This window comes from Parathielavia appendiculata (genome assembly GCF_033297405.1).
Source record: "Parathielavia appendiculata strain CBS 731.68 unplaced genomic scaffold N657scaffold_1, whole genome shotgun sequence".
Taxonomy (NCBI): domain Eukaryota; kingdom Fungi; phylum Ascomycota; class Sordariomycetes; order Sordariales; family Chaetomiaceae; genus Parathielavia; species Parathielavia appendiculata.
Window position 1 is genome coordinate 2,371,686 of NW_026944220.1, and position 22,245 is coordinate 2,393,930.

General features: G+C 55.8%; 9 protein-coding genes across 9 annotated transcripts; 8 read left to right on the forward strand and 1 right to left on the reverse strand.

Moving 5' to 3' along the window:
• Positions 1-250: 250 nt before the first annotated feature.
• Positions 251-1,504, forward strand: N657DRAFT_608662 (uncharacterized protein). Its single transcript, XM_062790275.1, has 4 exons — positions 251-379; positions 433-509; positions 569-646; positions 703-1,504. Exons 1-4 carry the CDS (start codon positions 280-282, stop codon positions 1,021-1,023), a joined length of 576 nt encoding a protein of 191 aa, XP_062652630.1. The 5' UTR covers positions 251-279; the 3' UTR covers positions 1,024-1,504.
• Positions 1,505-1,582: 78 nt separating this feature from the next.
• Positions 1,583-2,727, forward strand: N657DRAFT_668011 (uncharacterized protein; the record flags this gene model as incomplete). Its single annotated transcript, XM_062795427.1, has 3 exons — positions 1,583-1,799; positions 1,885-2,312; positions 2,556-2,727. Exons 1-3 carry the CDS (start codon positions 1,782-1,784, stop codon positions 2,725-2,727), a joined length of 618 nt encoding a protein of 205 aa, XP_062652631.1. The 5' UTR covers positions 1,583-1,781.
• A 4,099-nt stretch (positions 2,728-6,826) lies between these two features.
• Positions 6,827-10,267, forward strand: N657DRAFT_561019 (uncharacterized protein; the record flags this gene model as incomplete). Its single annotated transcript, XM_062788029.1, has 2 exons — positions 6,827-7,308; positions 7,381-10,267. 2 exons carry the CDS (start codon positions 6,827-6,829, stop codon positions 10,265-10,267), a joined length of 3,369 nt encoding a protein of 1,122 aa, XP_062652632.1.
• Positions 10,268-12,360: 2,093 nt separating this feature from the next.
• On the forward strand, positions 12,361-13,036 carry N657DRAFT_44068 (uncharacterized protein). The gene has a single exon (XM_062787382.1). The coding sequence runs from the start codon at positions 12,477-12,479 to the stop codon at positions 12,882-12,884; it is 408 nt and encodes a 135-aa protein (XP_062652633.1). The 5' UTR covers positions 12,361-12,476; the 3' UTR covers positions 12,885-13,036.
• Positions 13,037-13,187: 151 nt separating this feature from the next.
• N657DRAFT_562186 (ammonium transporter) lies at positions 13,188-14,888 on the forward strand (the record flags this gene model as incomplete). Its single annotated transcript, XM_062788117.1, has 4 exons — positions 13,188-13,298; positions 13,362-13,426; positions 13,491-14,251; positions 14,320-14,888. 4 exons carry the CDS (start codon positions 13,188-13,190, stop codon positions 14,886-14,888), a joined length of 1,506 nt encoding a protein of 501 aa, XP_062652634.1.
• Positions 14,889-15,031: 143 nt separating this feature from the next.
• On the reverse strand, positions 15,032-18,166 carry N657DRAFT_660406 (uncharacterized protein; the record flags this gene model as incomplete). The annotated part of the gene is made up of 4 exons (XM_062795043.1): positions 15,032-16,757; positions 16,815-17,522; positions 17,694-17,866; positions 18,111-18,166. The coding sequence occupies 4 exons, from the start codon at positions 18,164-18,166 to the stop codon at positions 15,427-15,429; spliced, it is 2,268 nt and encodes a 755-aa protein (XP_062652635.1). The 3' UTR covers positions 15,032-15,426.
• A 29-nt stretch (positions 18,167-18,195) lies between these two features.
• N657DRAFT_639375 (Mob1/phocein) lies at positions 18,196-19,995 on the forward strand. The gene is made up of 4 exons (XM_062791765.1): positions 18,196-18,444; positions 18,577-18,920; positions 18,974-19,085; positions 19,140-19,995. The coding sequence occupies exons 1-4, from the start codon at positions 18,422-18,424 to the stop codon at positions 19,678-19,680; spliced, it is 1,020 nt and encodes a 339-aa protein (XP_062652636.1). The 5' UTR covers positions 18,196-18,421; the 3' UTR covers positions 19,681-19,995.
• A 496-nt stretch (positions 19,996-20,491) lies between these two features.
• On the forward strand, positions 20,492-20,994 carry N657DRAFT_639376 (uncharacterized protein). Its single transcript, XM_062791766.1, has 3 exons — positions 20,492-20,584; positions 20,647-20,749; positions 20,836-20,994. The coding sequence occupies exons 1-2, from the start codon at positions 20,502-20,504 to the stop codon at positions 20,726-20,728; spliced, it is 165 nt and encodes a 54-aa protein (XP_062652637.1). The 5' UTR covers positions 20,492-20,501; the 3' UTR covers positions 20,729-20,749; positions 20,836-20,994.
• On the forward strand, positions 20,539-22,204 carry N657DRAFT_639377 (S-adenosyl-L-methionine-dependent methyltransferase). Its single transcript, XM_062791767.1, has 6 exons — positions 20,539-20,584; positions 20,647-20,660; positions 20,730-20,749; positions 20,836-20,945; positions 21,005-21,336; positions 21,408-22,204. Exons 4-6 carry the CDS (start codon positions 20,863-20,865, stop codon positions 21,884-21,886), a joined length of 894 nt encoding a protein of 297 aa, XP_062652638.1. The 5' UTR covers positions 20,539-20,584; positions 20,647-20,660; positions 20,730-20,749; positions 20,836-20,862; the 3' UTR covers positions 21,887-22,204.
• The last annotated feature ends 41 nt before the right edge of the window (positions 22,205-22,245 follow it).

The window sequence follows — 22,245 nt, forward strand, 5'->3', positions numbered from 1 at the left end:
GCCAATCACGGCCTGCCCAGCGTTCTTCAGGAACGACTTTCCCTTGGTGCTGAGACAGGCAGCTGCCAGTTTCGGAGAGCTCGTTTGATTCCGCCCGTCCTCTTCTCCTTCGGCAGCACTCGAGTTGATCGGTTTTTCCACCGTCAGACAACAACAAATCGTTGTCGGCGCATTTACGTGCAGTCTCTTACTTCCGCCAGTGCTTCATCGCCAGCTAGCTACATTTTGTAGAATATCCATTTGAGCATCAGTTTTCTCGGCCACCACAAAACCTTCACCATGCGCCACAGCACTCTCTTCGCCGCCCTCTCGGCGCTCGCTGTCGCCGCTGCCCAGAACTTCACCATCGATCCGAACACGGTCGAACCCGTGCTGAAATGTATGAATTGCTGACTGCAGTGCTCATGCGCTTAGGCTGACTCCGAGGGCTAGCCCAGTGGTGTGGCGCCGAGTACAACAGCTGCAAAGAGCTTTGCGGCGGCAACCCAACCAAGAACGAGTGCGATGTGGTATGCTCAATTGTCGCGTGTTTTGTTGTCGGACATCATGGACTAACATGCCGTCACAGAACACCCTGTCCTACAACTGCACATGCTCCAATGGCACGGCTCCGGGCCTGCAGTACTACATTCAGACAATCCCGACTGTAGGTCCTCTCATGCGGTCAAGATGGAAGGATGAAACCCACTAACCCCATCTCAGTTCATCTGCGAGAAAGCCTACACTGACTGCATCGCGGCTAATATTAACAGCGCGAAGGCTCAGGATGATTGCAAGACCAACATCAAGAACAAGTGCGGTACTCTGGATCCCGCCAAGGCCGAGGTCAACACGGGCTCGAGCTCTTCCAGCAGCAGTGCTGCGCCATCGTCCACCAGTGCTCCGTCCCAGACCTCGGCTGGTGGCCAGAGTGCTGCTCCCAGCTCCTCTTCCTCCAGGGCCGCTGCCGCCGCTACCAACATCGCCTATATCGGCAACGGCGTCGCCGCGGTTGCTGCCGGCGTCTTTGCCGCCCTTCTCTGAGAAGCGCTGCACCGCATTGGGACACTGCACACATGTCACACAGAGTGTGGCTGTCTCGCAGCAGTGACGCGGGGCGTTGATCATTCATCTTCTTGCGTGGATTTTTCGCCTCGATTTCCCTCTGGACAGGTTTTCGCATCGGCGACAGCAGGACCTGCAGGTACATAACTCGCCGTTATGAGGTTGATCTTAGCTCAAGAGCCCTAATGCGAGCGTACGACAAGACGAAGTTCCGTTGATGATTTCAGGATGAGGAATGACGGCGGAGAGAGAGCGGGCTTAATGGAGGAGGGCGGGGGCAGAGTCTGGGGGTGAACCAGGGTGTTTAGGAGCTAGAGTGCACTATATCCATTTGTTTTTCAGGTTTGGGTTTTCGGGCTGTTCAAGACGTAATATGACCGGCCTACAGCTATTGTGTGAGCATGGACAATGTTCGGATGCTGAACAAGCGCTCCATCCTTTGTCCACTCGCACACAATCAATCCGCTTGTCCTAGGAATGTTTTGCTAAGTATATTAACAGGTCTCTCGCATATTTCCCCAACTACCAAAACGGGCAGCAATGAAACGATTGATTTAGTATATATATCCATCTAAACCGTTACAGAAAGCCATGGCAACCAAATCGACAGCCATGGCCGCCCAACCTTAGCCTCAATCCACCTCTCCCAAACCCCAAACCATCCTTCCGCCTGAAACCATCGCCAAAATCCTCACCTCGAGCATTAGCCACGGACCCACCTGTGCCGTCTCTTTAATATGCCCGGAATGGAACCTGTGCGCCAGGCGCCATCGCAGCCTCGAGGCCCTCCTCCGCACCACCCTCGACGACACGTACACCCTTCCCCTTGACCCCTTTCAGCGGGGCTCCGTCTCGACGACGTTTGACCACAGCACCGAGGAGCACGCGTCGTTCTGCCTGACCCTTCTCGATGACCCGCGCCGTGTGGGGGAGAATGGTTGTGGGGACTTGATGCTGACCGGTGCGCTCCCGGAGTCTTATCAGCGGGAATTGGCCAGGGAGTGGGCGTCGAACAGTGTGGTGGTTGTCGGGCAGGAGGTGAGCTCTGTCGGGCCGTTATGGAGGAGGGAGATGAGTGAGGAGGAGGTGAAGGGGATGGTTTTGTTACGGGAGCCGAGGGCTGTCCGGTCGTTGCCGCTTGAGGAGGACTCTGCGTTTCCTCCGCCGCCGGATTATGATGAGGCGACGCCGAGGTGGGAGTGGATGGCTTATGGGATGGATTGTAGGGAGAAGGAGAGGTTGCCTGTTTTGAGGGAGGAGTGGGAGGGGTAAGCGGGTCAGGGTAGCCCGAGGTACTTGTATCAGCGGATCAAGCATCTATTGGTGAATTGCGTGCCGGCCCTGGCGGAGGTGGAGGGCGGCAGATGTGGGGACGACGCCAAGTACATGGGACCCGGCCGCCGCCAGTAACCTGGTGTGGCCGAGTGCTCGGTTGGGTATGAGCGGAAGGCGAATCTGTGGATTCGCTGGGATGCCATGGTGCGGCTTGAGTCGCTCTTCCTGGATCTCAGAGGCTATACGGCTACGAAGAACCTGTCTCTCAATGTTGAGGTCGTGTTGCGACTTCCGAGGTCGCTCAAGGGAAAGGGCTTAGCGCTCTTGGTCATTACCGGACTGAGATCCTGCTCGCGGTACCATGGTCCGGACCTGCTGCCGATTGAAGAGGTCGAAGAGGCCGTCTAGGATGCTCAGTGGAAGCTGTGGGCTAGCCGGAAGCGGGGGAGAGGCATCAACTGGTTTCTGATGTTTGAAAGAAGCAGTCAGGCCTGGCGGACGGCTTGCCTCCGTCGACAGGTCGGATGGGAATATGTTGAAGCTGCTCCGGCCGCGTGCTCGTCACGGGGGTGATGCTGGGTCACTGAGGCCAGGCACCGCGGTCGCGGCCTCAACGGCAGCTGGTCTAACGTGGACCGTTCCGGTCGTCAGATGCAAGGCAGGTAGAAACGTTGAATACTCATTTGCTTGCTCGCAATGTCGAATTGATACAGTCTAATTCCATAACTTGCCACTTCAGTCCATCCTGCTCATTGAGTTCACCCTTTCCGTATTGGGTCAACATTTCGTTTCTGTAACTCATCTATCTCCACCCAGTAAGTCTATTTCGGCCATCATCAGGATGAGTGTTGCCTTCTGATAATTACCTTGCTGAAAATGGCAGCACGCTATATGACTGGGCTGCCAATGAGGGGTTGTCTGAACTCATTACAGCTTCCTGCTGCTGGGTGCCGCCTGGGCTCTGTCGGCACCCATTGCCCAATACGCAGCCGCCGAAGGACATGCCATTGGGATGATTATTCATCACCGTGTTCGCGATATACGGTCATCCCAGCACGGGTCAGCTCAGAATACACGGTCGTACGTAGACGCGATACTTCGACATCCCCCTACGTTCCCTATACTGAACATCACTGACGGGAGGGCATCTCGCTCCGTCAACCATATATCCATCCCAGCCGGCCAGTTTCACACAATACACAGAATATACCAGATTCATCCGCTCAGTCGTGCATCAATCGCCTTCAGTCTTTTCTGTTATCAGGTGGCGTGTGCTCAACGCTGCAGGTTCACGTACGCCATTATCAATACCCCTTTCCACCTCACTAGCCAGACTTTGCGCCTTTATGATCGTATATTCCCTGTCGCTCCGGAGCTGACAGTTCCGCCCAAGCTATAGATGAGTGCGTCTTCGAGGTGCGTTTTCAGCATTTTACCTTCCAGTCACTGACAACCTGGTAAGATACTGTTGATTCTATATCTCCTTTTCCACGACTCATAGTGGCAGTGTTCGACACCTACCTGAGACCAAGTGACTATGGCGGCAGGCAAGGAAACACATACCGGGATCATATCAGGGTCCACTGCAAAGCCGGGCTTCAGCAGCAAAGCCTGGCTCGTCAAGTGAGCTATCACGGTCAACACGACACCCCATCTCGGAACCGCCAACAAATCCAGTGCACCATATGCCTCGAAAAGAAGAATCTGAGCGGTATACCTATCAAGGTCACGACGCTCTACATGCACCGGCCAATGGTGTGCGAAGACTGTCTGAAATAATGGCTGCAATTAGACGTCGCACGCGGTCACTGGAGCAAGCTGAAGTGTCCTGTCTATATGGAGTTGCTGGAGTGGCAGGACATCAAGCGCTGGGCCCGGAAGGAGACGCTCGAACACTACGACAACTTGCTCCTCCGAAGCCCGCTCGCGCAGCACCCGGGTTCCATCCCTGTCTCTCGCGAACCTGACAGTCGGGCCAGATCTACGAGACGAGGTGCCCACTGTTCGACTGCGTCGCTTGCAGCAAGTCATACTGCATCGACCATCGTGTCGCCTGGCACATGGGCGAGACGTGCGAGCAGCACGACAGGAGCCAGCTACACAAATCTGCCGATGAGGGTATCTGAGGGGTTTATCGTACCTCGACACAGACCTGCTCACACTGCAACAGGCATATACTGAAAGAAGACGGGTACGACACCTTACACGTAAGCCACTCGTCCACTCTTCACCTCCCGCTTAGCCCCAACCCCGTCACTAACCATCATGACCCGCCGCTCCTCGGGCATCTGCGGCCATCATTGGTGCTACATCTGCCTGGAGCCCTACTCATGTTTTGCACCTGGGTGCGCTTCCGCATCTGCCAGCACAAGGTCAGCTGCCCCAAATACCTCCCTCCCCCAACCTCCCCCCCCCCCCCCCCCCCCCCCCCCCGGCGCACCTTTCAAGAATGCGCGACTCCCCAACCCAGCACTTACGTCCGTACGCCCATCGATCCTGGAGTAAATAGGTTCCTCGGATCAACTAAACAACGTTCTAGACCCTGCCCGACGTGAAGCATTCCTCCAGCTTATTTTGCTCCTCCCTCCACTTCGCCGTCGCCGCCATCACCGTCGTTTTTTTTTTTGGCCGAGACGGACGGGCGGCGGCGAGGGCGGCGGCCCCTTCGCCGTCGGCGTACCAGCGTCACCGACACCGCTATAGCGGCGGGTACCGCGGCGGGTATCGTTAGGGAGGAACCCGCACGTGCGGTTGCGAGTAGCAGCCGGCGTAAGACTATGGAGGAGAGGGCCAGGGTGGTGGAGAGAGATGTATGATAAAGAGGGTCTTGGGGGAGCCGTCGACATGCTGAGATCTAAAGCTGAGGAGGGGAGAGGAAATAGGATGCTGATGCTTAGAGAAAGGATTACCTTTGATACTTGTCTCCTTTTTCTCCCCTCTTTTCACTTTAAGGTGTTTACGTAGATGGCTAGGGAGGATAGTCTTGTATCGTTACTCGGCACACTGTCCTGGTAGATATAGAGGAATCCGGGATGTATTGTTGTCTGGCTTTGTTATATTTCCTGGATAGCTTGTAAGAATGGGTAATGGAGTACCGCGTTCGATCAAAGTCAACTGGATGCGACTCTGGTGTTCTTTTCTCATTGCGTTCGAGACGTCCTTACAAGTTATTGTTTTATCCACCGGAGGATGTTCACCCGGGACTCCACAAGCCGGCGATACGGGCGCCGGTGGTCAGCAGTGCTATGCACATTCTTAGGACTCCTCTTGCCTGTAGCTAGGAGTTGATGATACAGTCGGTCAGGTGCCTAATAGAGCAGTAAAAATACCAGGTGTAATTTGTTCCGGTGATCAAACACATCCGGGCTCGGACTTGTCAAATTCCCGGTCGAGGGACTCCGGGTTGAGTAGGGTGAATCTTCGGAGTCAATCTCATCATGCAGATTCACTGGATTGACAAGGCTATGCCGTTATCGGCAAATGGCTGGCTTTTGTCACATCTTACAACGTAGAACATTGTCTTGGAGAGATGGGTAATGTCGCTGCTTTGGTGGGCTTTGTCTGGGAGGTGGGTTCCAAGTGCGGCATGGTGTAAGACAGACCACTGGGACAGAGACGGCAGATGGAAGACGGGAGAACAGAGCAGATGCGAACAATGCCAGAGGGATGAAGCCGACAGAGATTTTATAAAGCCCGAATAACTGTCGCGGCAGCATGTGCTGCCTACAAGTACTGTATGTACAATACAACCACGTTAGCAGGGAGCACCGATCTGCCAAGGGGGAGGGAACCCTCCATTGCTTCAATGATGACCGAACCGCCGATCACAACCTGTGGTGGAGTCTGCCGTGCCCAGTGTTGAATGTCGAGCTTTGAATCGAGTTCTGGCAAAATCGTAACTTCGAATGTCTGCCATCCGCAACACCGTGTATGTTTGTCTTCGGTACGGTTCGAATTCATCCAGACAAAGTTCTTTCGGGTTTCTGTGTCAAGCAAAGCGGCAGCTTGCATTCTATAGCGTTTAGGTCTTGCACAACGTAAGAGACGCGAAAGAATCGTCCTGATGAGTGGCTGTTACTGCGTACGTACAATGCAATCAGCAACTCGAACTTGTAGGCGTCTGCTTCTTTCCAATTTCATCAGCGGCAGGATGCAGAACATCCAGTTCCCCACCAACTCCGGACTGCAGCTTGATTGGTTGATCTCTGTGGCGTAAAGTGGGACTTGCAAGGTACAGCTCCTTATCCCTGTGAGCGGCGGTCAGCGCTTTGCCCAAAGGGGATTGGGACTGTGCAGCCCTGGCGAATCGCGGCGCTAACACTGACGGCCACTACTAACCTTACTCCTTTTTCTGCTCCCTTTCTTTCGATCGCCCTTTAGCCTTTGCCGAGCCCTTTCGTTGCTGCCATCAATGTGCTAATCAAACGCCAGTCGAATGGGGGGTTAAAGCGACAGAGTCACTTTTATGAATGCCACCATGGCTGCTCCTAGTGTTTCCTCCGAGTTGATGAGAGACACAGCGTCAACTGCGCACGACGAACCCGACCTCTGCGATTCCGATCCTGATACGCCAACTGCTTCGTCTGAGGTCGCTTCCGCTCCATCACCCCCTCGTCTGGCCACCCTCCCGGTCTCCCTCGAAACACACGACCACACGGACGCGTTCCCTGAGCTGCCACGGCTGCCGTCCAAACATACACTGCCGAGCCCACGCAGCGGCCGCTCGTTCAGTCTGGCCCAGATTTCGGGCCCTATCAAGCGGAAGCCGTTGTCGTCGACCGCCTCTCCCGCTGCCGTCCGCTTCTCCAAGGGCACTGCATATGCCGACGTCATTGCCGACCTCCCCAGGCCCGAGCAGAGGTTCGCAAGATCGTGCTCGCTCGACAGCCCGACACTCTACGAGTTCCCTGACCATCGGACTCTGCTGGCCACGGCGAGTTCGCTGAATACCGTCGTCGACTGGCCAGCGAGTCGCGACACCAGCCAACCGTATGTGCAACCAGAGTTCGGACCGGCTAAAATGGTGGTAATGTGTCGGGCTAACCGGGTTCTTCCCGACAGATCATCTCCCTTCACTGATTCCTTCAGCCGCCCCGTTGTCCCGGTTGACGGCGCGGGAGACGTGCATTCGAGTAGCATTGCGGGAAGCAGTCCTGCAGCCATTCAAACATCACACACACCTGTCGATGACAGGAGCTCTAGCGCCGAAACAGCCAGTGTGGTCACTCAGGAGTCGGCCCCGTACGAGCCCGACGATCTGTACTCGAACCAGGGCTCCCCCGAGCCGCACGGGTACAAGCGCTTCACCATCACCAAGACTAATACCAAGACTATGTCAATGTTCGCCCGAAAGTCACCTCCTCCGCAACTTAATCTTGGGCCGAACACCAGAGATGTGCCAGATACGACCTCAGCAACAACACTAGAACAAACTAATCTTAATAAGCCGCTCCCGAAGTCCCCAGCCTCCTCTAAACTCAGCACCTTTCTTGGATGGGCCACCTCAGCGTCGCCCACAACCGCGACCGATTACTCGGACAAGAGTTTTTCGCCCCTCCCGTCACCCGAGTCGCCCAAGCCGGCGACTGCAGTGACCGAGTCCTATGAGACTCCGATTGCTTCCAAGGGTCCGACCTTCGCTAACCCCACAGAGCAGAACTCCCTACAGTACTGCGAAGCCTTCCTTCAGACACCAGCGGACAGCACAACATCACTCGGCCAGCTCGAAGAGATGGAGGATGAGCTGAGGGCCATTAGCGCCGAGTTGGCCTTGTCAATCCGGCGCGAGATAGATCTAGAAGATTTAGTAGAGAGACTGCAGGAGCAAATTAGCAACCCGCAGGCGCCCGGGAGACGGACGAGCGACTACTTCTCCGATTCCGGCTATAGTTCGGCCAAGTTCAGCGACTATGATCAGGCGAAAGAGGAAATCTCACAGATTCAACGCAGGGCTGAGCAGGAGAAGGCACGGATACGATTGGAGCTCACCAATAAACTGCAGGACGAGCGCTCCAAGCGACGGCTGTTGGACCAACAAATACAGGAGCTATCCAGAAAGGCGTCGCAGCTTGACATCGCCCAGCTCAACAACGATGACAGCGGACGGGTCAAGGAGCTTGAGAGCATGTGCGAAGACCTGAGCAGGAGGTTATCCGAAGAGCGCCAGGTCAAGAGCAATTTTGAGGATCTCCTTGGCGCCCTCAAGGGAGAGCTGCAAACGGCATCGAATGAGCGAGACAATCTACGCGATGAAATCGTCCCTCAGCTGAGGGCTCGCGTCGAAGGCCTCGAGGCCGAGGCCGCCGAGCATGCGAGGCTCATCTATGACACGTCCAAGATACAGCAGGAGCTTCAGTTACTCAGGTCCGAGAACGCCGAGCTGAAGCAGACGATACCTCGCATGTCGGTGGGTCTGTCCAGGTCAGCGTCGGTCACGGGCGCGTCATACGGGAAAACGCGGCCGCTACGGCAGCAATCCCTCTCGCGGTCCAATACAACGAGATCGAGCGAACCTCGAGATGTCTTGGCGGAAAGATTAAAAGATGTTGAGGCTCAGCGGGACGCTCTACATAGTGCGCTTAAGAGTCTTCTCGAAAGACAAGACCTCCAGAACCGCGAGAATGCCAAGAGGATACGGCAACTCGAGATGGAACGCGATCGCCTTCTCACGGCCTCGCCGAAGAAGGCCGGCTATGAGAGGGAGGTGTCCCTCCTCCGCGACGAGATCGGCGTCCTACGCCGCCGCGCCGAGGAAGCCATCGAGCAGAAATGGCAGGTCGAGAAGGGCCTTGCCGGACTGAAAATGGACCTGGACCGAGCTGTGGGCGAAATCGCCTCACTACGGAGCCTGCTCCGGGAAAAGGATATACTGATTCCCGAGGCTCTGGCCCGGCCAGGCAGCAGCCACAGCGTAGACGATACCCCTGTCAGCTCAGACTCGCTCGAGCAGGCCTATCAAGACCTGCAGACCACGTACCTGGATGCGCTAGAGCGCATCAAGAGCCTTGAAGAGGGCACGCGCACCGACGAGAAGACGCAGCTTGCCATGCAACGCCTCGAGCAGTCCCTCTCGGCGGCCGTTTCGGACCGCGACCTCGCCCGCACCGAGGCGTCCTCCTACCGCGCCCAGCTCGAGTCCCTCCAGACACTGGAGAAGCAGCACCTCGACACGGAGCGCGACCTTGCTGCACAACTACACGAGTCGGCCCGCCGCGTGGAAGAGCTCGCGCTGCAGGTCCGCTCGCAGCTTGAAGCCAACGCGACACTACGCACCCGCCTGGCCGACACCATCGCCCGCGGCGAGGCCGAGCAGCGCGTCAACACGGACCGCATCGCCGGCATGCAGGCCCGCCTGCGCGCGCTCGAGGACGAGGTCGTCGCCGCGCAGACGGCGGCCGAAGAGCGCGTCGCCCGCCACGAAGAAGACCTCGCTGCCCTCCGCGACGCCCACTCCACCCAGCTCCACCGCCTGCGCGACGCCTCGGGCTCATTGCGCGGCGAGAGGCGCGTCTTCCCGCCTAAATCGCCGCTCTCGCCCATCTTTAGCCTCAACGCTACCCGCCAGGGCGGCGGCGGCGGCAAATCGCCGTCGCGCATGTCGACGCCTTCACCCCTGGTCAACTCATACGGTACCTACGGCCTCCGTCCCCGCCCGGGGACACTGAGGCGATCGACGACGGAGCCTTCGGCGGAGGACATGAGCGCGCAGATGGAGACGCTCAAGCGGCGCGTGGCGGAGCTCGAGGGCGCGTTGGCGTCGGCCGACGCCGAGATGCAGGAGGTTGTGGGGCGCATGAGCGCGGCGCAGATCGAGGTGCTGCGGTTGCAGGAGGAGAGGGAGGAGGCGGTGCGGGAGACGAGGAGGTTGAGGAAGCAGCTGGAGGAGGAGAGGGTGAGGGTCTTTAATGGAAGGTGGAGGGGGGTAAGTGAGGCGGGGATGGTGCAATAAGCCTATCTTTCTCACTTTTTTGGGATTGAATAAGGGACAAGTTGTGTAGTTGAGAGGGATTGTGGGTGTGGTGCGGTTGCATCAATCGGCGCTTGTTAGGGTTGGCTGGTTGGGTTTCGGGTGTTTCAGGCTGAAATTTTTCTTTTGCTTCTTGCTTGGCTTGGGTTGGATTCGATTTGCGTTTGGATACCGGCACCGCGTTTGGATACCGGCATAGCTTCTGGAATACCTATATACCCTATAGCATCTTTCTTTCCAACCTTTTCCTACCAAGGGAATGGGGCTTTTGTTCTTCGTCATTGGTACTATACATCATCTGCGCTTTGCATGGCATGCGGGGTGGCTGCTGCAATGATGCAGTGCTTCTTTCTCTTCGCTTCTTGAACTGCGGCCCCAAGGCGGCTCGCGATCACCCATTTCTGCATCTTGTTTAGACGGGACGTAGACGGGCTTTGGACATTGGATGGTATATGAACCTTAATGTGTAGTTGTTATTGGGCATTACCTGCAACAAGGAAAGAAGGGAAGGTGTGGGGGAGGGACAAGCAGTGCTTGTAAGGAGCTGGAGAGGGGGTCACCTTACTGCGGGCTTGGGCGAGTTGTTGGTTTAGTTGGTTCTGTTCAACGCTAAAAGTAGGTCAAGTAACTGTCTGGATCTGCCCGTAAGTGGTGGTGATTACTTACTGTGTAGTTCTACGCTGAAAGAGAATCTGGTTATTGTAATAGGAGTCTCCCAGTCTAGTACCAAAGCAAGTCAAGTATTTGCTTGTTCCAAGTTGTGCAGTCATGCCCCCTTGTGAGGAGCTCCTCTATGTCGAAACTTGTATAATGAAAGACTCTCCTAGGAATATGTCGTTTGGTAAGGCAACAGTTCCAGCCCTTTGTCAACGCGGGCACCTGGTGTATTTTAAAGGTTGATTCAGCCACAGTACTCCGGATCCGTAATACTTGACAGGACATGTTTGGAGTCTTGAGATGATCCTAGAAGGCTGGTTTACAGCTTGAGACGAGATGTGATATGGATTATATAGATTGATCCGTTGGAGGGTATGTTGCCTGGCTGACGAGCGAGGGGCGAGAGATCTGAGGGTCTGTCGGCGGAGGACTGTATCCCGCGAGCGTAGTGGGCCTCATATTTCGGAGGTTGATATTACATGGCTTACGGAGGTACGACCAGGATGCTGACCTCAAAGCCTCCACATGCTTGCAGCTCCCTCTCTCATTATTGAGTTCTTGGCTGAGCCGCCGATCTAATAACGTTTAACGTGAGTAGGTAGGGATTATGTTTCGTGTGAGCGCTATCCGTAGGCTGGGCACGTTCGGCACTCGGAGCCTTGCGGAGGGCAACAAGCATCTTGGTGATACCCTTTTGTTGTTTGTCTGCGGAAACTATTACCAAAGATGCCAGAGGATCAGTAGGGTGCTATCGTACAGAAGCAACCGTTCTGGGGTTCGTGAAGGGGCGAGGCTGAATGCGCATGTACGGAAAGGTAGTTCGATAAATGCATACGGATCCGTATAGGATATCGCCGGTTTTCGTTCCCCTGTGAAATGGCGCCCAGCCCCTTGCAGATTCGTTGGCGTTACACAGCGTCTCTTCTCAAGCATCCCGTCCTACTCCGTATGGGGCAAAACCCAGGGGCATGGTGTTGGTGGCTTCTGTGGGGGGGCAATTGTGGTACCATCGAGATCCTCTGCAGCTCAACCCAGTTACGGCACGGCGGCGAAGGAAGCCAGTGATTGTTCTGGCATGTGAGTGAATCAGAGTCTATCTTGCTGAAGCGGCCACTCCATGAAGAGAAGGGATCGACTTTTATCATCCTTGGGCATGATTACATCCTCTCGGCATAGGGATCGCCATTGATACAGACGGCCTCTCATGATCTCATCACGCCTGCAAGAAGCAGCCACACCCGTGGTTGCAACCTGGGGAGTTCGAGCTGAGGAGTGTGTGCCTCGTGCGACGCTCACGCAGGAAGGAGTGAAGTAGGTTGTGGGGGCGCCCCCACGACTACCCCTGACCCGGAAGGCCGGAACATTCGAGCCACTCAGGACGCTGGCCGGTTATCTTTACAAGTGGGTTTTAGCAGCCTCCTGGAATCCACTCACAGGATGTTATCGCTTCTTCCCGCTTTCAATCCTCGACCCACAGCTGCACCTCACTGCAACTCCATCACTGTTTTTGAACAGGGACGGCCGAGTGGCTTTGATGGACGTCGAGCCTCGCCGCCGCCAAGAGACGACTTTGCTTTTTCTCTCAATCGCAACCGTCTCAACTGCCCTGTCCGTGGCGCTCGGAGGGGCTGCGGGAAGAAGGGGGACAGTTGATGATGCTCGACAGCCGAGACCTCGTCGAGACCGTTCGCAAGCGTCTCCCTCTTATCTCAGCCCCTTGTCGCTTTCACTTTGCGGTCAGCAATGCTGGGACATGCAGATGGGGCGCGGGGTCATGTCTGCGGCAGTTATTACGGAGTACCATCGAGAGATAAACAGAAACCGAGGAAAACGCTCAATGATAACTCGCGCATCGTCTCGTTTCATGACCCCGTTTCCTTCGCTGTCGGCCATGTTTCCTCGAGTGTCCATTGGTTTGTCGGTCTCTCATAGCACATTATAGGTTGCCTGTCCGGCCGAGAAGCCGTCCTCGTGCTTATATATGGTTTATTGGCCACCGAGACTTGCTTCTTTCAAGAAAAGCATCTAGGTCGGCCATACCCCGATTCGAATCCTTGCCTGACGAAACGAATTTGACCTTCTTGTCCCTCTTTAACTTTTCTTTCCCACTGTAGTGACCCGTCTCCTTCATTATTGTCCCAACCTCCTCGAGTCTCCCCCACCACCCTCGGGTTGAGAGCAATAATCTGAGCCAGGAGAGCCCGATACCTTCAATTGCCTGGTCCAACATATTCCTTCATTTGCAATGGCCAGCACCGACCAGAGTGGCCTTCCCTACGTACCTCTGGTGCCGTATAATGGCACCGGCGCCGCAGGAGGCGAGTCCTTAGCCGCCAACCTAAACATCTGGTACCAGGTCCGTCCCATAACCCCTTGGGACACCCCAGACAAACTCACGATTAACACCCCCATCCCACAGGCCGGCGACATAACCTTCATCATCTTCGCCACCGCCCTTGTTTTGTTGATGGTGCCGGGCATAGGGTAAGTCAACCCCCTTTCCTCCTATTCTTCCCCCCACGTCACCACTGACAGGCGCGCGCAATAGATTTTTCTACTCAGGCCTCGCCCGCCGCAAATCCGCCCTGTCCCTGCTTACCCTCCCGCTCCTCTCCCTCGCCATAACCTCGCTGCAATGGTTCCTCTTCGGCTACTCGCTCACCTTCTCCCCCCAATCGTCCCGCTTCCTGGGCGACTTCTCGCGCGGCCTCTTCGCCAACACGCTCGCCGCCCCGGCCCCGGCCTCCCCCCGCGTTCCCGACCTGCTCTTCGCCGTCTACCAGGGCATGTTCTCGTGCGTCACCGTCGCCCTGGCGACGGGCGCCGTGGCTGAAAGGGGGAGGATGCTGCCGTGTGTGGTCTTCATGTTTGTGTGGGCGACCTTGGTGTACGACCCCATTGCGTGCTGGACGTGGAATCCGAGGGGGTGGTCGAATCGAATGGGCGGGTTGGATTTTGCCGGCGGCACGCCGGTGCATATTGCCAGTGGTGCCGCGGGGTTGGCGTATTCCATGATGCTCGGAAAGAGGAGGGGCCATGGGACGCAGGAGCTGAATTATAAGCCGCATAATGTCGGCTATGTGGTGGTTGGGACGGTGTTTCTCTGGGTTGGGTGGTTTGGGTTCAATGCTGGCTCGGCCGGGGCGGGCAATTTGAGGGCCGTCATGGCGGCCGTCGTGACGAACCTGGCCGCCGGGGTTGGCGGCGTCACGTGGTGTTTGTTGGATTGGAGACTGGAAGGGAAGTGGTCGACGGTTGGGTTCTGTTCCGGGGTGGTGGCTGGGTTGGTGGCTATTACCCCTGGGTCAGGTCCGTTTTTTTCTGTTTCGTGTCCTTTTCCCTGACCATGACCGGGCGACTAACGTCTGCTGGTGTAGGTTTCGTTCCGGCATGGGCAGCTCTCCCCACCGCGTTCCTCGGCGCGGCCTTTGCCAACTACGGCACGAAGCTCAAGTTCCTCCTCCGCATCGACGACGCCCTCGACATTTTCGCCGTGCACGGCATCGGCGGGCTGGTCGGTAACATCTGCACCGCCTTCTTCGCGGCCGACTACATCGCCGCCCTGGACGGCGTCACGCAGATCAAGGGCGGGTGGCTGAACCACAATTGGGTTCAGTTGCCGATCCAGCTGGCCGACTCCTTCACGGGCGGGTGCTACTCGTTCGTGCTGACCTGCTTGATCTTGTTCGTCATGAACTTGATCCCTGGCCTGCAGCTGCGGGTTAAGGAGGAGAGCGAGATCGTCGGCATCGACGACGCCGAGATTGGCGAGTTCGCCTATGATTACGTCGAGCTGACCAGAGAGGTGGGCAACGATTTGGCTGCGGCCGAAACTGCAAGCATGTACTCGGAGCAGCACTCGCAGTACCCGGCGATCGGGAGGGAGAAGACAAGGATGCCTGCCGTCGATTTTCGAACGTACGGCATGGGATCAACAAGCAATTAGGGAAGTGGAGAGGTTGCCGTCATGATTCACCTTTATCTTGTTTCTTCTTCAATGTTCCCCGTCTTTCTTTCTTGCTTTTCCTTAATTGCACAATACCTGGATATGGCTCGGGAGGATACTGACGAATGGGGATTGAACACGGCCTGGTCTTTGTTAGTATGAGCGGCCTGATGCTTGCTTGTTAGCGTTGGGTTACGGAGGAGCATAAACGACTGGACTGCTTGTCGAGATGGGCTGATACGGAGGGAGGCACTTTGTATTCGACTGCTATTATCGATGGGACTGTTGGAAGATATCCAGGGAGGCGTACTTTTTGCTTGGACTCGACCTAATACTAAATTACCTATCTGAGGATGACAAAAGCAGTCAGTCACACCCAAATCGCTGAGCCAGGTGACTCACAGAAGTTCGAGATTCGGCACGGCGCTTCTAATCTCACCCCGACCCTCAGACAACGTGGCAAGAAGCTGTTGCTCTTGTTTTCTTACCATGCGCCAAATCTGGGGTATCTCACATAAATTCATTAGTCTCCAAATCCTCAACACCACCGCTCCCACGGCTCGCGCCACTTGACCCCAAGCAGCTCAAAGATCCTCTTCTCGTCCCGCCCTTCTAAAAGCTCGCCCTCAGTGACTTTGACCCTGTTTCTGCCCCTCATAATCTCCTTGTACAATCCGTTTTGGTTTAATCTCATTCCTTTTTTGGACGCCAGCAACCGCATGCTCCGGTTGAAGATGTCGTTGCCCGTAAAGTAAATCAGCGCTGCCCCGTACTCAGACTCTGGAACCAGTAGGAAGTCGATGCGCCGCCAAATCTGTCTTCTCGGTGCACCTCCCGATTCGTCGTCTGTCGATTCCCGAGGAAGCACGCAACACCCAAGCAATTTACTGCCCGGCCCGTCTTTCCCCGGGCGATGCGCATGCAGCGCGGCAAGAGTAGCCACGAGAAAGCCCTTGCGCGTAAGGATGGCCACCAGTTCCTCCAGGAACGGCACCAGCTCGGCCGAGGAGTTTGTGCCCTTCTTGGTCACAATGATGTCGATATCTCCTGAGCTCTCCGACCCGCGGCGGTAGCTCCCGCCAACAAGCAGCTCAACAGCAGAATCGACCTGCGCCGCCTCGCGCTGGACGTATGCAAAGAGAGCCGTGACTTCCTCACGGGGGATGCGCGTGTTCAGGTCCTCGTAATGCTCGATGCCGATGCGCTGGTTGGGGGTCAGGTCCGCTTTTTTGAGGAGGTCGTCGAGGGTGCGGAACCCCTGAGAGATCCACTTGTTTGCCCGGCTGGTGCCAACGTCGTAGATCTTGAGAAAGACCTCAAGGACTTGGTCAAGTGGCTCGTCGTTGGCGTATTCGAGGCGGCGAAGCTTGTTGGTGCAGGCGATTTCTTCGATTTTTGCAGCAAGGCGGCGACCAATGTTGGGGAGTCGGTAGGCTTCCTCCTCGGTCGTGATTTTGACCGTCTGGCGGCGGAGGGTGGTGATGGCTTTGCGGTAGGCGATTGTACGCCAGTTGTCGTTGATTCGCTCGTAATAATCGCACATGCTTTGGAGGACTTTAATGGTCCTCGAATTCGGGTTTTGGGCCTCGGCAGACTTGTCTTTGGTCCCTCCGCGGTTGCAAGCGAAGCGGTCCTCGAAGCAGGTCTCTTTTCGCGCACCGCGGCGGGTTCTGGCCGTCCTCTTCCCGGCTGGTTCATCCGCGGACCCTTCTTTCAAATCAGAGTCTGAGATTGCCTCTTGAGCACCCTTCCCGGGCTGGAGATCGTCATCCTCTTGGTCCAGGGGAAGGCCTTTGTACTGCTGCAGGAGTTCGATATACTCCGACAGCTCGTCTGTAGTACTCGACCTTCGGCGAGGCGGCGAACGGTCTTTGTGAGGGAGATTGAATACCTGCTGCGGAGGGCTGCCTTCTTGAACCTGCCCACCATGCGGGAATGGACTTTGGGCGACATTCGAGTTCTGGTTCTTGGAAGGTTCCTCTACAACGCGGGATTCGCTTCGCAAAGATGACTGTTCGCTTCCCGGTGGGGTCTCCTCGGAGTCTCGTCTCTTGAATGTTGGGACCGGCTTAACCTGCAATGAGCGCTCGGAAATCTGTGATGACACAGGTGGTATTTCTTGAGCGGTGGCCTTCTCCGTGACGAAAAGGCGACCTGCGACCCTATAGCGCTGCTGGTCGGGGTTGAGCAGTGTACGAAACTTGATGCAGTCAATAGGGTACTCCTCGTTGACAATGACTAGGGACGCTGCGGGCTCAGCACCGAGGATGTTCTCGATGTCTTTGTGTTCCAGGTGCTTGTCGACGATGACATGACTGGCATCTACCAAGTCCCGAACCCATCGAGCGCCGTACTCTTGGGCCTTGGCAATGCGCAGCTTCCTTGCAGGAGCGATGTCATTGTTCGGAATGTAGTAGAATGAAAGCCCCCGGAATACCTGGGCGGATTCGGGCACTGATTTGGTCGAAGGCTGCCGCTTGCGCTTCCTCGAGGCGGTGCTTGCTAAGGGAGACTGCTCGGCTGCTGAAGTAGCAGTAGCAGGCAGTGGAAGTGTTGTGCTCCTCCAGAGAGTTGCAGGCAGAGGACGAACAGTATCTGGAACGGGCGTCTCCTCCACGAATGAAGTGGTACGGTCTGGTTCTGCAGGCATTTTGCTTCTCAGCTTCCGCGTAGCGGGTGTTGCTTCGATGACCCGTGCATGTGTTTGCGCAACCGCGGTCGGCAATGATGCTGTCCGCCCAGGCTGAGAAGGAGCTCCATCTCGGATTGGCTCTGGTTTCTTCCTCGAGTTGAAAAACGCCCGACACTTGTTCCGATGGTCTTGTTCCTTCTGATTAACCTCGTCGTCGGCATCGCTTACATTTTCGAGCGCATCAAGTTGATCAAAAAATACGATTTTCTCATCAAGCGACGGAGACTCCATTTGTTTGTTCTGGTGTGGGGGAATTGAGCTGGGGATGGTTTGCCGGTATTGGGATCTGAAATCCGGTGTCAGGCCATCCCCCATGCACACTCCTGAGAAATCGAGCTTCCATGGTATAAATGCATTTCACTCCTGCTTCGTGGAGTAACGACCGCTGCTGCCTGATCGCGATGCTCAAATGCAAGCAAGAAAGCGACCCCGCCTCAATCAGACTTCTTGGCAGTGATGGCGAAAGTCGTTCAAGGCTGCGATTCTCGGAACTTCACAGGTTCATGAATGCCAACTGAACACGGAATCACGTGTAGCCGTTGCCAAGCCATTGAAGCTCTCCCCTGTCTGGCCCTGATTGGCCCATTCTGCAGTGTTTCACTGCTGCCCCTTTTACTTACATCGCTGGGTCATGACAATGAATGCATTGAAGCAAACCAATTCATGAACCGTCGCCAATGCCGCAATAATCACCGACAATAACGCACGGCCGTCCTGACATTAGGTCAATCCTACTCACTGCTATTTCTGATTTTGATTTCACCGGCCTGTGCACCGCCGCGGACGACCGGTGAAGCAACAATAATCACAGCGGCCACTATTTGCCGGTATTCAGATCACGATGTCCAACCTCTTCTCCGGGATGTGAGTTTTCCCCATCATTTTGTCAAGTGCCATAGACATGAAGAAGGTTCAGTTTTGCTGTCGCCCGAACTACCTGTTGCATCTAAACCGTGGATGGGTTCATAACAATGAGGAGTTACTAACAGCGCCCAGCAATGCCCGGTTGAGGGGAGCTTCGAGCAAGCAGGCGAACAAGAGTCCAGTTTCACCCACGTCCGAGGATGGCCGCCTGAATTCGCCTGGCGGGCTACCCCACCGGAGCAAGTCGTCAAGCAACTTATCGTCCAAGCTACCCCCATTGCCTACTTCACCAGCCCTCTCTCAGACCATCAGCACGACGTCCACTGGCGACGAGGTCCTCAGTTCATACCGCCTGCCGCAACCGCTGCCCCTCTGGCTAAATCCTGCTTATGCGAAGCATATCGTAAGAGGAAACTTTATGACGCTCAGCAGCAGGCCGAAAGCTGTAGACCTGGGCGAGTGGATGGCACACCAAGGTATCATCTCTTCGCTCCGTCTTCTTCGCGTGCTGCGGCGCTGACCCTGATAGTGGTTGAGCACTACCGCAACCTCTGGAACTTCGTCCACGTTGTCTATGCAAAGGAAGTCAACGGCAGCAACATCTGCAACGCCACCACATGCCCTCGCATGTCTGCTGGACCGTAAGCCGCCTTTCGCCCGCTACTATTTAAAGATGCTCAACCCAATTCTCACAGGAACCACTCGTATACATGGCTGAACAAAAAGGGTGACGGTTACGAGCGTGTTGAACTGCCAGCCATCGAATATATCACCTTGATGCAGCGCTGGATTTCGGGAAAGATAGACGACACCAACATCTTCCCGACCGACCCGGCCAGTGTCTCCTTTTCACACAACCCAAACGTCGCCAATACCGCGCTCCTCAACAGTCCCGATGAGTGGGTCGGCAAGCGCAGCGGGTTCCCCAAGGACTTTGCTAGCATCTGCAAGACCATTTTCCTGCAGATGTTCCGGGTCTACGCCCACCTCTACTGGTCGCATTACGTCGAGCCCTTCTACCACCTTAACCTCGAAAAGCAACTCAATAGCTGCTTCAGCCACTTTGTGCTGACCGCCACGGCGCTCAACCTGATCACGCCGCAGGAGCTCGAACCCATGCAGGCCCTGGTCGACTTGTGGGCTGCGAATGGCACGTTCCCACCCGAATCAAAGGCATACGAGTATGCCAACCTCAAAGCAGGAAACCGCCTGTTGCAGATGGGGGGCATGGCCTGAGAAAGTAGGAGACAGGGAAGTTTGCGTTGCCCTTCACGTTATGCCAGCATTGATTGGTCTTTGGGGTGCAGCGTCTGGAGTTCGGGTTCTGGGAGGACTACATAAACCCGAGCGATATATGCGCTTTTCGGTCATGTACAGGGGTTCTTTAGACAAAACAAATAGGTAACCGCTGCTGCTAGACCGTTGCACGGAAGCAGACGACTACGTACTTCTGAATCGGCCGAACCAGATGTTGAAGTTAGTGGCACGAGACAGGCTTCAAGTTAACATTTTTAAAGTCCAAGAACGGCACTCAATACCAAACAAGGGAACTTGTAACGGCCCGAGCGATTGATAAGAGGTGAAGGCCACCATTCAACGAACCTCAAGCCCTTATCCAGGACAACCCATTTCGCCCCACCATCCAAACTCCTCTCATCGCTCCTAAATTCTCTCAGTATTTTGCCAAGGTTGCCATTTTGTTGGAGGACTAACACATGGTATAGGCTTTCCTGCATCTTCGATCGATCTGCTGGTTGCCATGGGTGTCCATCAGGCTCCCATAATTTACCCTAACCCTTCCACTTACATACGGTACCAAGGCCGAGACTTTGAGGGGCAGCACCCCACATCCGAGAGCGGGCCGTCTTGGAATTTTGACCCAAATTCTCTGCGCAAGGCGAAGCCGTCGAGCATCTGGGCTTTGCTATACCCCCCGAGACCTCCTTGCCCAGTCCAACTGTTTTTCTGGCTCTCCTCAGCAAGTTCGTACTCGACACAAGTTCTCACGTTCCTCGCACGCGGTCTTCTTCCTTCCTTCCACTTTCTTGCCGATTACAATGGCTGGCGAGGATATGGACATCGAGGTTGCCGAGAAGCAGCTCAAGTCGCTAGACCACGCGGAGCAGCACTACTTCAACAGGCAAGTCTGTCGCGGTCTTGGTTCGTTAACCGTTGCATATCCATGCTAATTGTCGTGCACAGCTATAACCACCATGGTAAGAGAAGCCGCTGGATGATATGCCAAATGTTCCCCCTTGGGCTAACCTTTGCGACCCCGCGATAAGGCATCCATGAGGAAATGTTGGTGTGTACTCTCGCTGTCCCCGCCACTACTACTGCACCTCACATCCCCTGTAAGGCTCTGGCTGACACGCTCGCGCCCGTTTTCAGAAAGATGAAGTTCGGACGAGGTCGTACATGAACGCCATCATGCAAAACAAGCACATCTTCAAGGACAAGGTTGTGCTGGACGTGGGATGCGGCACAGGCATTCTCTCCATGTGTGTCTCCCCCTGCTCAGCGCGGGCCGGAAGGCAAGAGATTGACAGAGAATACTCAGGTTCGCCGCCAAGGCCGGTGCGAAGCATGTCATTGGCGTCGACATGTCAACCATCATCTTCAAGGCCCGCGAGATCGTCAAGGTCAACGGTTTGGAGGACAAGATCACCCTTATCCAGGGCAAGATGGAAGAGATCGAGATGCCCTACCCCAAGGTCGACATCATCATCTCCGAGTGGATGGGTTATTTCCTCCTCTACGAGAGCATGCTGGACACGGTACTCTACGCCCGCGACCGGTACCTGAATAAGGACGGCCTTATCTTCCCGGACAAGGCCACCATCTTCGTGGCCGGCATCGAGGACGGCGATTACAAGGAGGAGAAGATTGGCTGTATGTTCTCCCTTCGCTATCCTTACCCCTTCCCGTCCAAATTGCCCAGGTGCTTACTGACACCCCACCAGTCTGGGACAACGTCTATGGCTTCGACTACACCCCGCTGAAAGAAACCGCCCTCTCGGAACCCCTCGTCGACACGGTCGAGATGAAAGCCGTCGTGACCGACCCGACGCCAGTCCTCACGCTCGACCTCTACAAAGTCCAGCCCTCGGACCTGGCCTTCAGCTGCCCCTTCGACCTGACGGCGCGGCGCGACGACTTCATCCACGCGCTTGTGGCCTGGTTCGACATCGAGTTCACGGCCTGCCACAAGCCAATCCGCTTTTCGACGGGGCCGCACACCAAGTACACGCACTGGAAGCAGACCGTCTTCTACCTCAAGGACGTGCTCACGGTGCAGCAGGGCGAGAAGGTCGAGTGCTCGCTGCACAACCGGCCCAACGAGAAGAACAGGCGGGACCTGGACATCAAGATCCAGTACCGCCTCGACACGCAGGACCCCAACCGCCAGGCCGAGGGGACGTGTCTTTACAAGATGTGTTAGTTTTGGTCGGTCAAATCGCCATCGTATGGTGGAGGCCGGTATATACCAAGTGAAGAGAGAGCGAACCGGTGAGAGGGAAAAAATAGGCTAGGCCTTCTGATGATGGTGGGTTAGAGGAAACGGGAAGGCGCGAGTTTTGCGATTCATATGCCGCGGTGCAACGGCGCAACGTACCGGTAGCGCACGGACGGCTGGCGATTCAATCCTCGCAAATTAGAGAGAAAGGGTCAACTGGCGTTTTCCTTGGCTCACTATCGCTGCGCACTTGAGAAGCTGAGAGTGGGAGTGAGAAAGAAAAGAGACAAAGTGCGTGACAACCATGATTGTGGTACGAATCTGGACGGATAGGGATACCCGTA

What these genes read in the sequence shown, in the direction of transcription:
- N657DRAFT_608662 (XM_062790275.1), top strand. Translation starts at nt 280, where the DNA reads ATGCGCCACAGCACTCTCTTCGCCGCCCTCTCGGCGCTCGCTGTCGCC. An exon ending in GGTCGAACCCGTGCTGAAAT is followed by an intron (nt 380 to 432) that starts GTATGAATTGCT and finishes TCCGAGGGCTAG; the next exon opens with CCCAGTGGTGTGGCGCCGAG. An exon ending in CCAAGAACGAGTGCGATGTG is followed by an intron (nt 510 to 568) that starts GTATGCTCAATT and finishes ATGCCGTCACAG; the next exon opens with AACACCCTGTCCTACAACTG.
- N657DRAFT_44068 (XM_062787382.1), top strand. Translation starts at nt 12,477, where the DNA reads ATGGACGTCGAGCCTCGCCGCCGCCAAGAGACGACTTTGCTTTTTCTC.
- N657DRAFT_639375 (XM_062791765.1), top strand. Translation starts at nt 18,422, where the DNA reads ATGTCCAACCTCTTCTCCGGGAT. An exon ending in TCCAACCTCTTCTCCGGGAT is followed by an intron (nt 18,445 to 18,576) that starts GTGAGTTTTCCC and finishes AACAGCGCCCAG; the next exon opens with CAATGCCCGGTTGAGGGGAG. An exon ending in CGAGTGGATGGCACACCAAG is followed by an intron (nt 18,921 to 18,973) that starts GTATCATCTCTT and finishes TGACCCTGATAG; the next exon opens with TGGTTGAGCACTACCGCAAC.
- N657DRAFT_639376 (XM_062791766.1), top strand. Translation starts at nt 20,502, where the DNA reads ATGGCTGGCGAGGATATGGACATCGAGGTTGCCGAGAAGCAGCTCAAG. An exon ending in GAGCAGCACTACTTCAACAG is followed by an intron (nt 20,585 to 20,646) that starts GCAAGTCTGTCG and finishes TGTCGTGCACAG; the next exon opens with CTATAACCACCATGGTAAGA.
- N657DRAFT_639377 (XM_062791767.1), top strand. Translation starts at nt 20,863, where the DNA reads ATGAACGCCATCATGCAAAACAAGCACATCTTCAAGGACAAGGTTGTG. An exon ending in GGCACAGGCATTCTCTCCAT is followed by an intron (nt 20,946 to 21,004) that starts GTGTGTCTCCCC and finishes GAGAATACTCAG; the next exon opens with GTTCGCCGCCAAGGCCGGTG. An exon ending in CAAGGAGGAGAAGATTGGCT is followed by an intron (nt 21,337 to 21,407) that starts GTATGTTCTCCC and finishes ACACCCCACCAG; the next exon opens with TCTGGGACAACGTCTATGGC.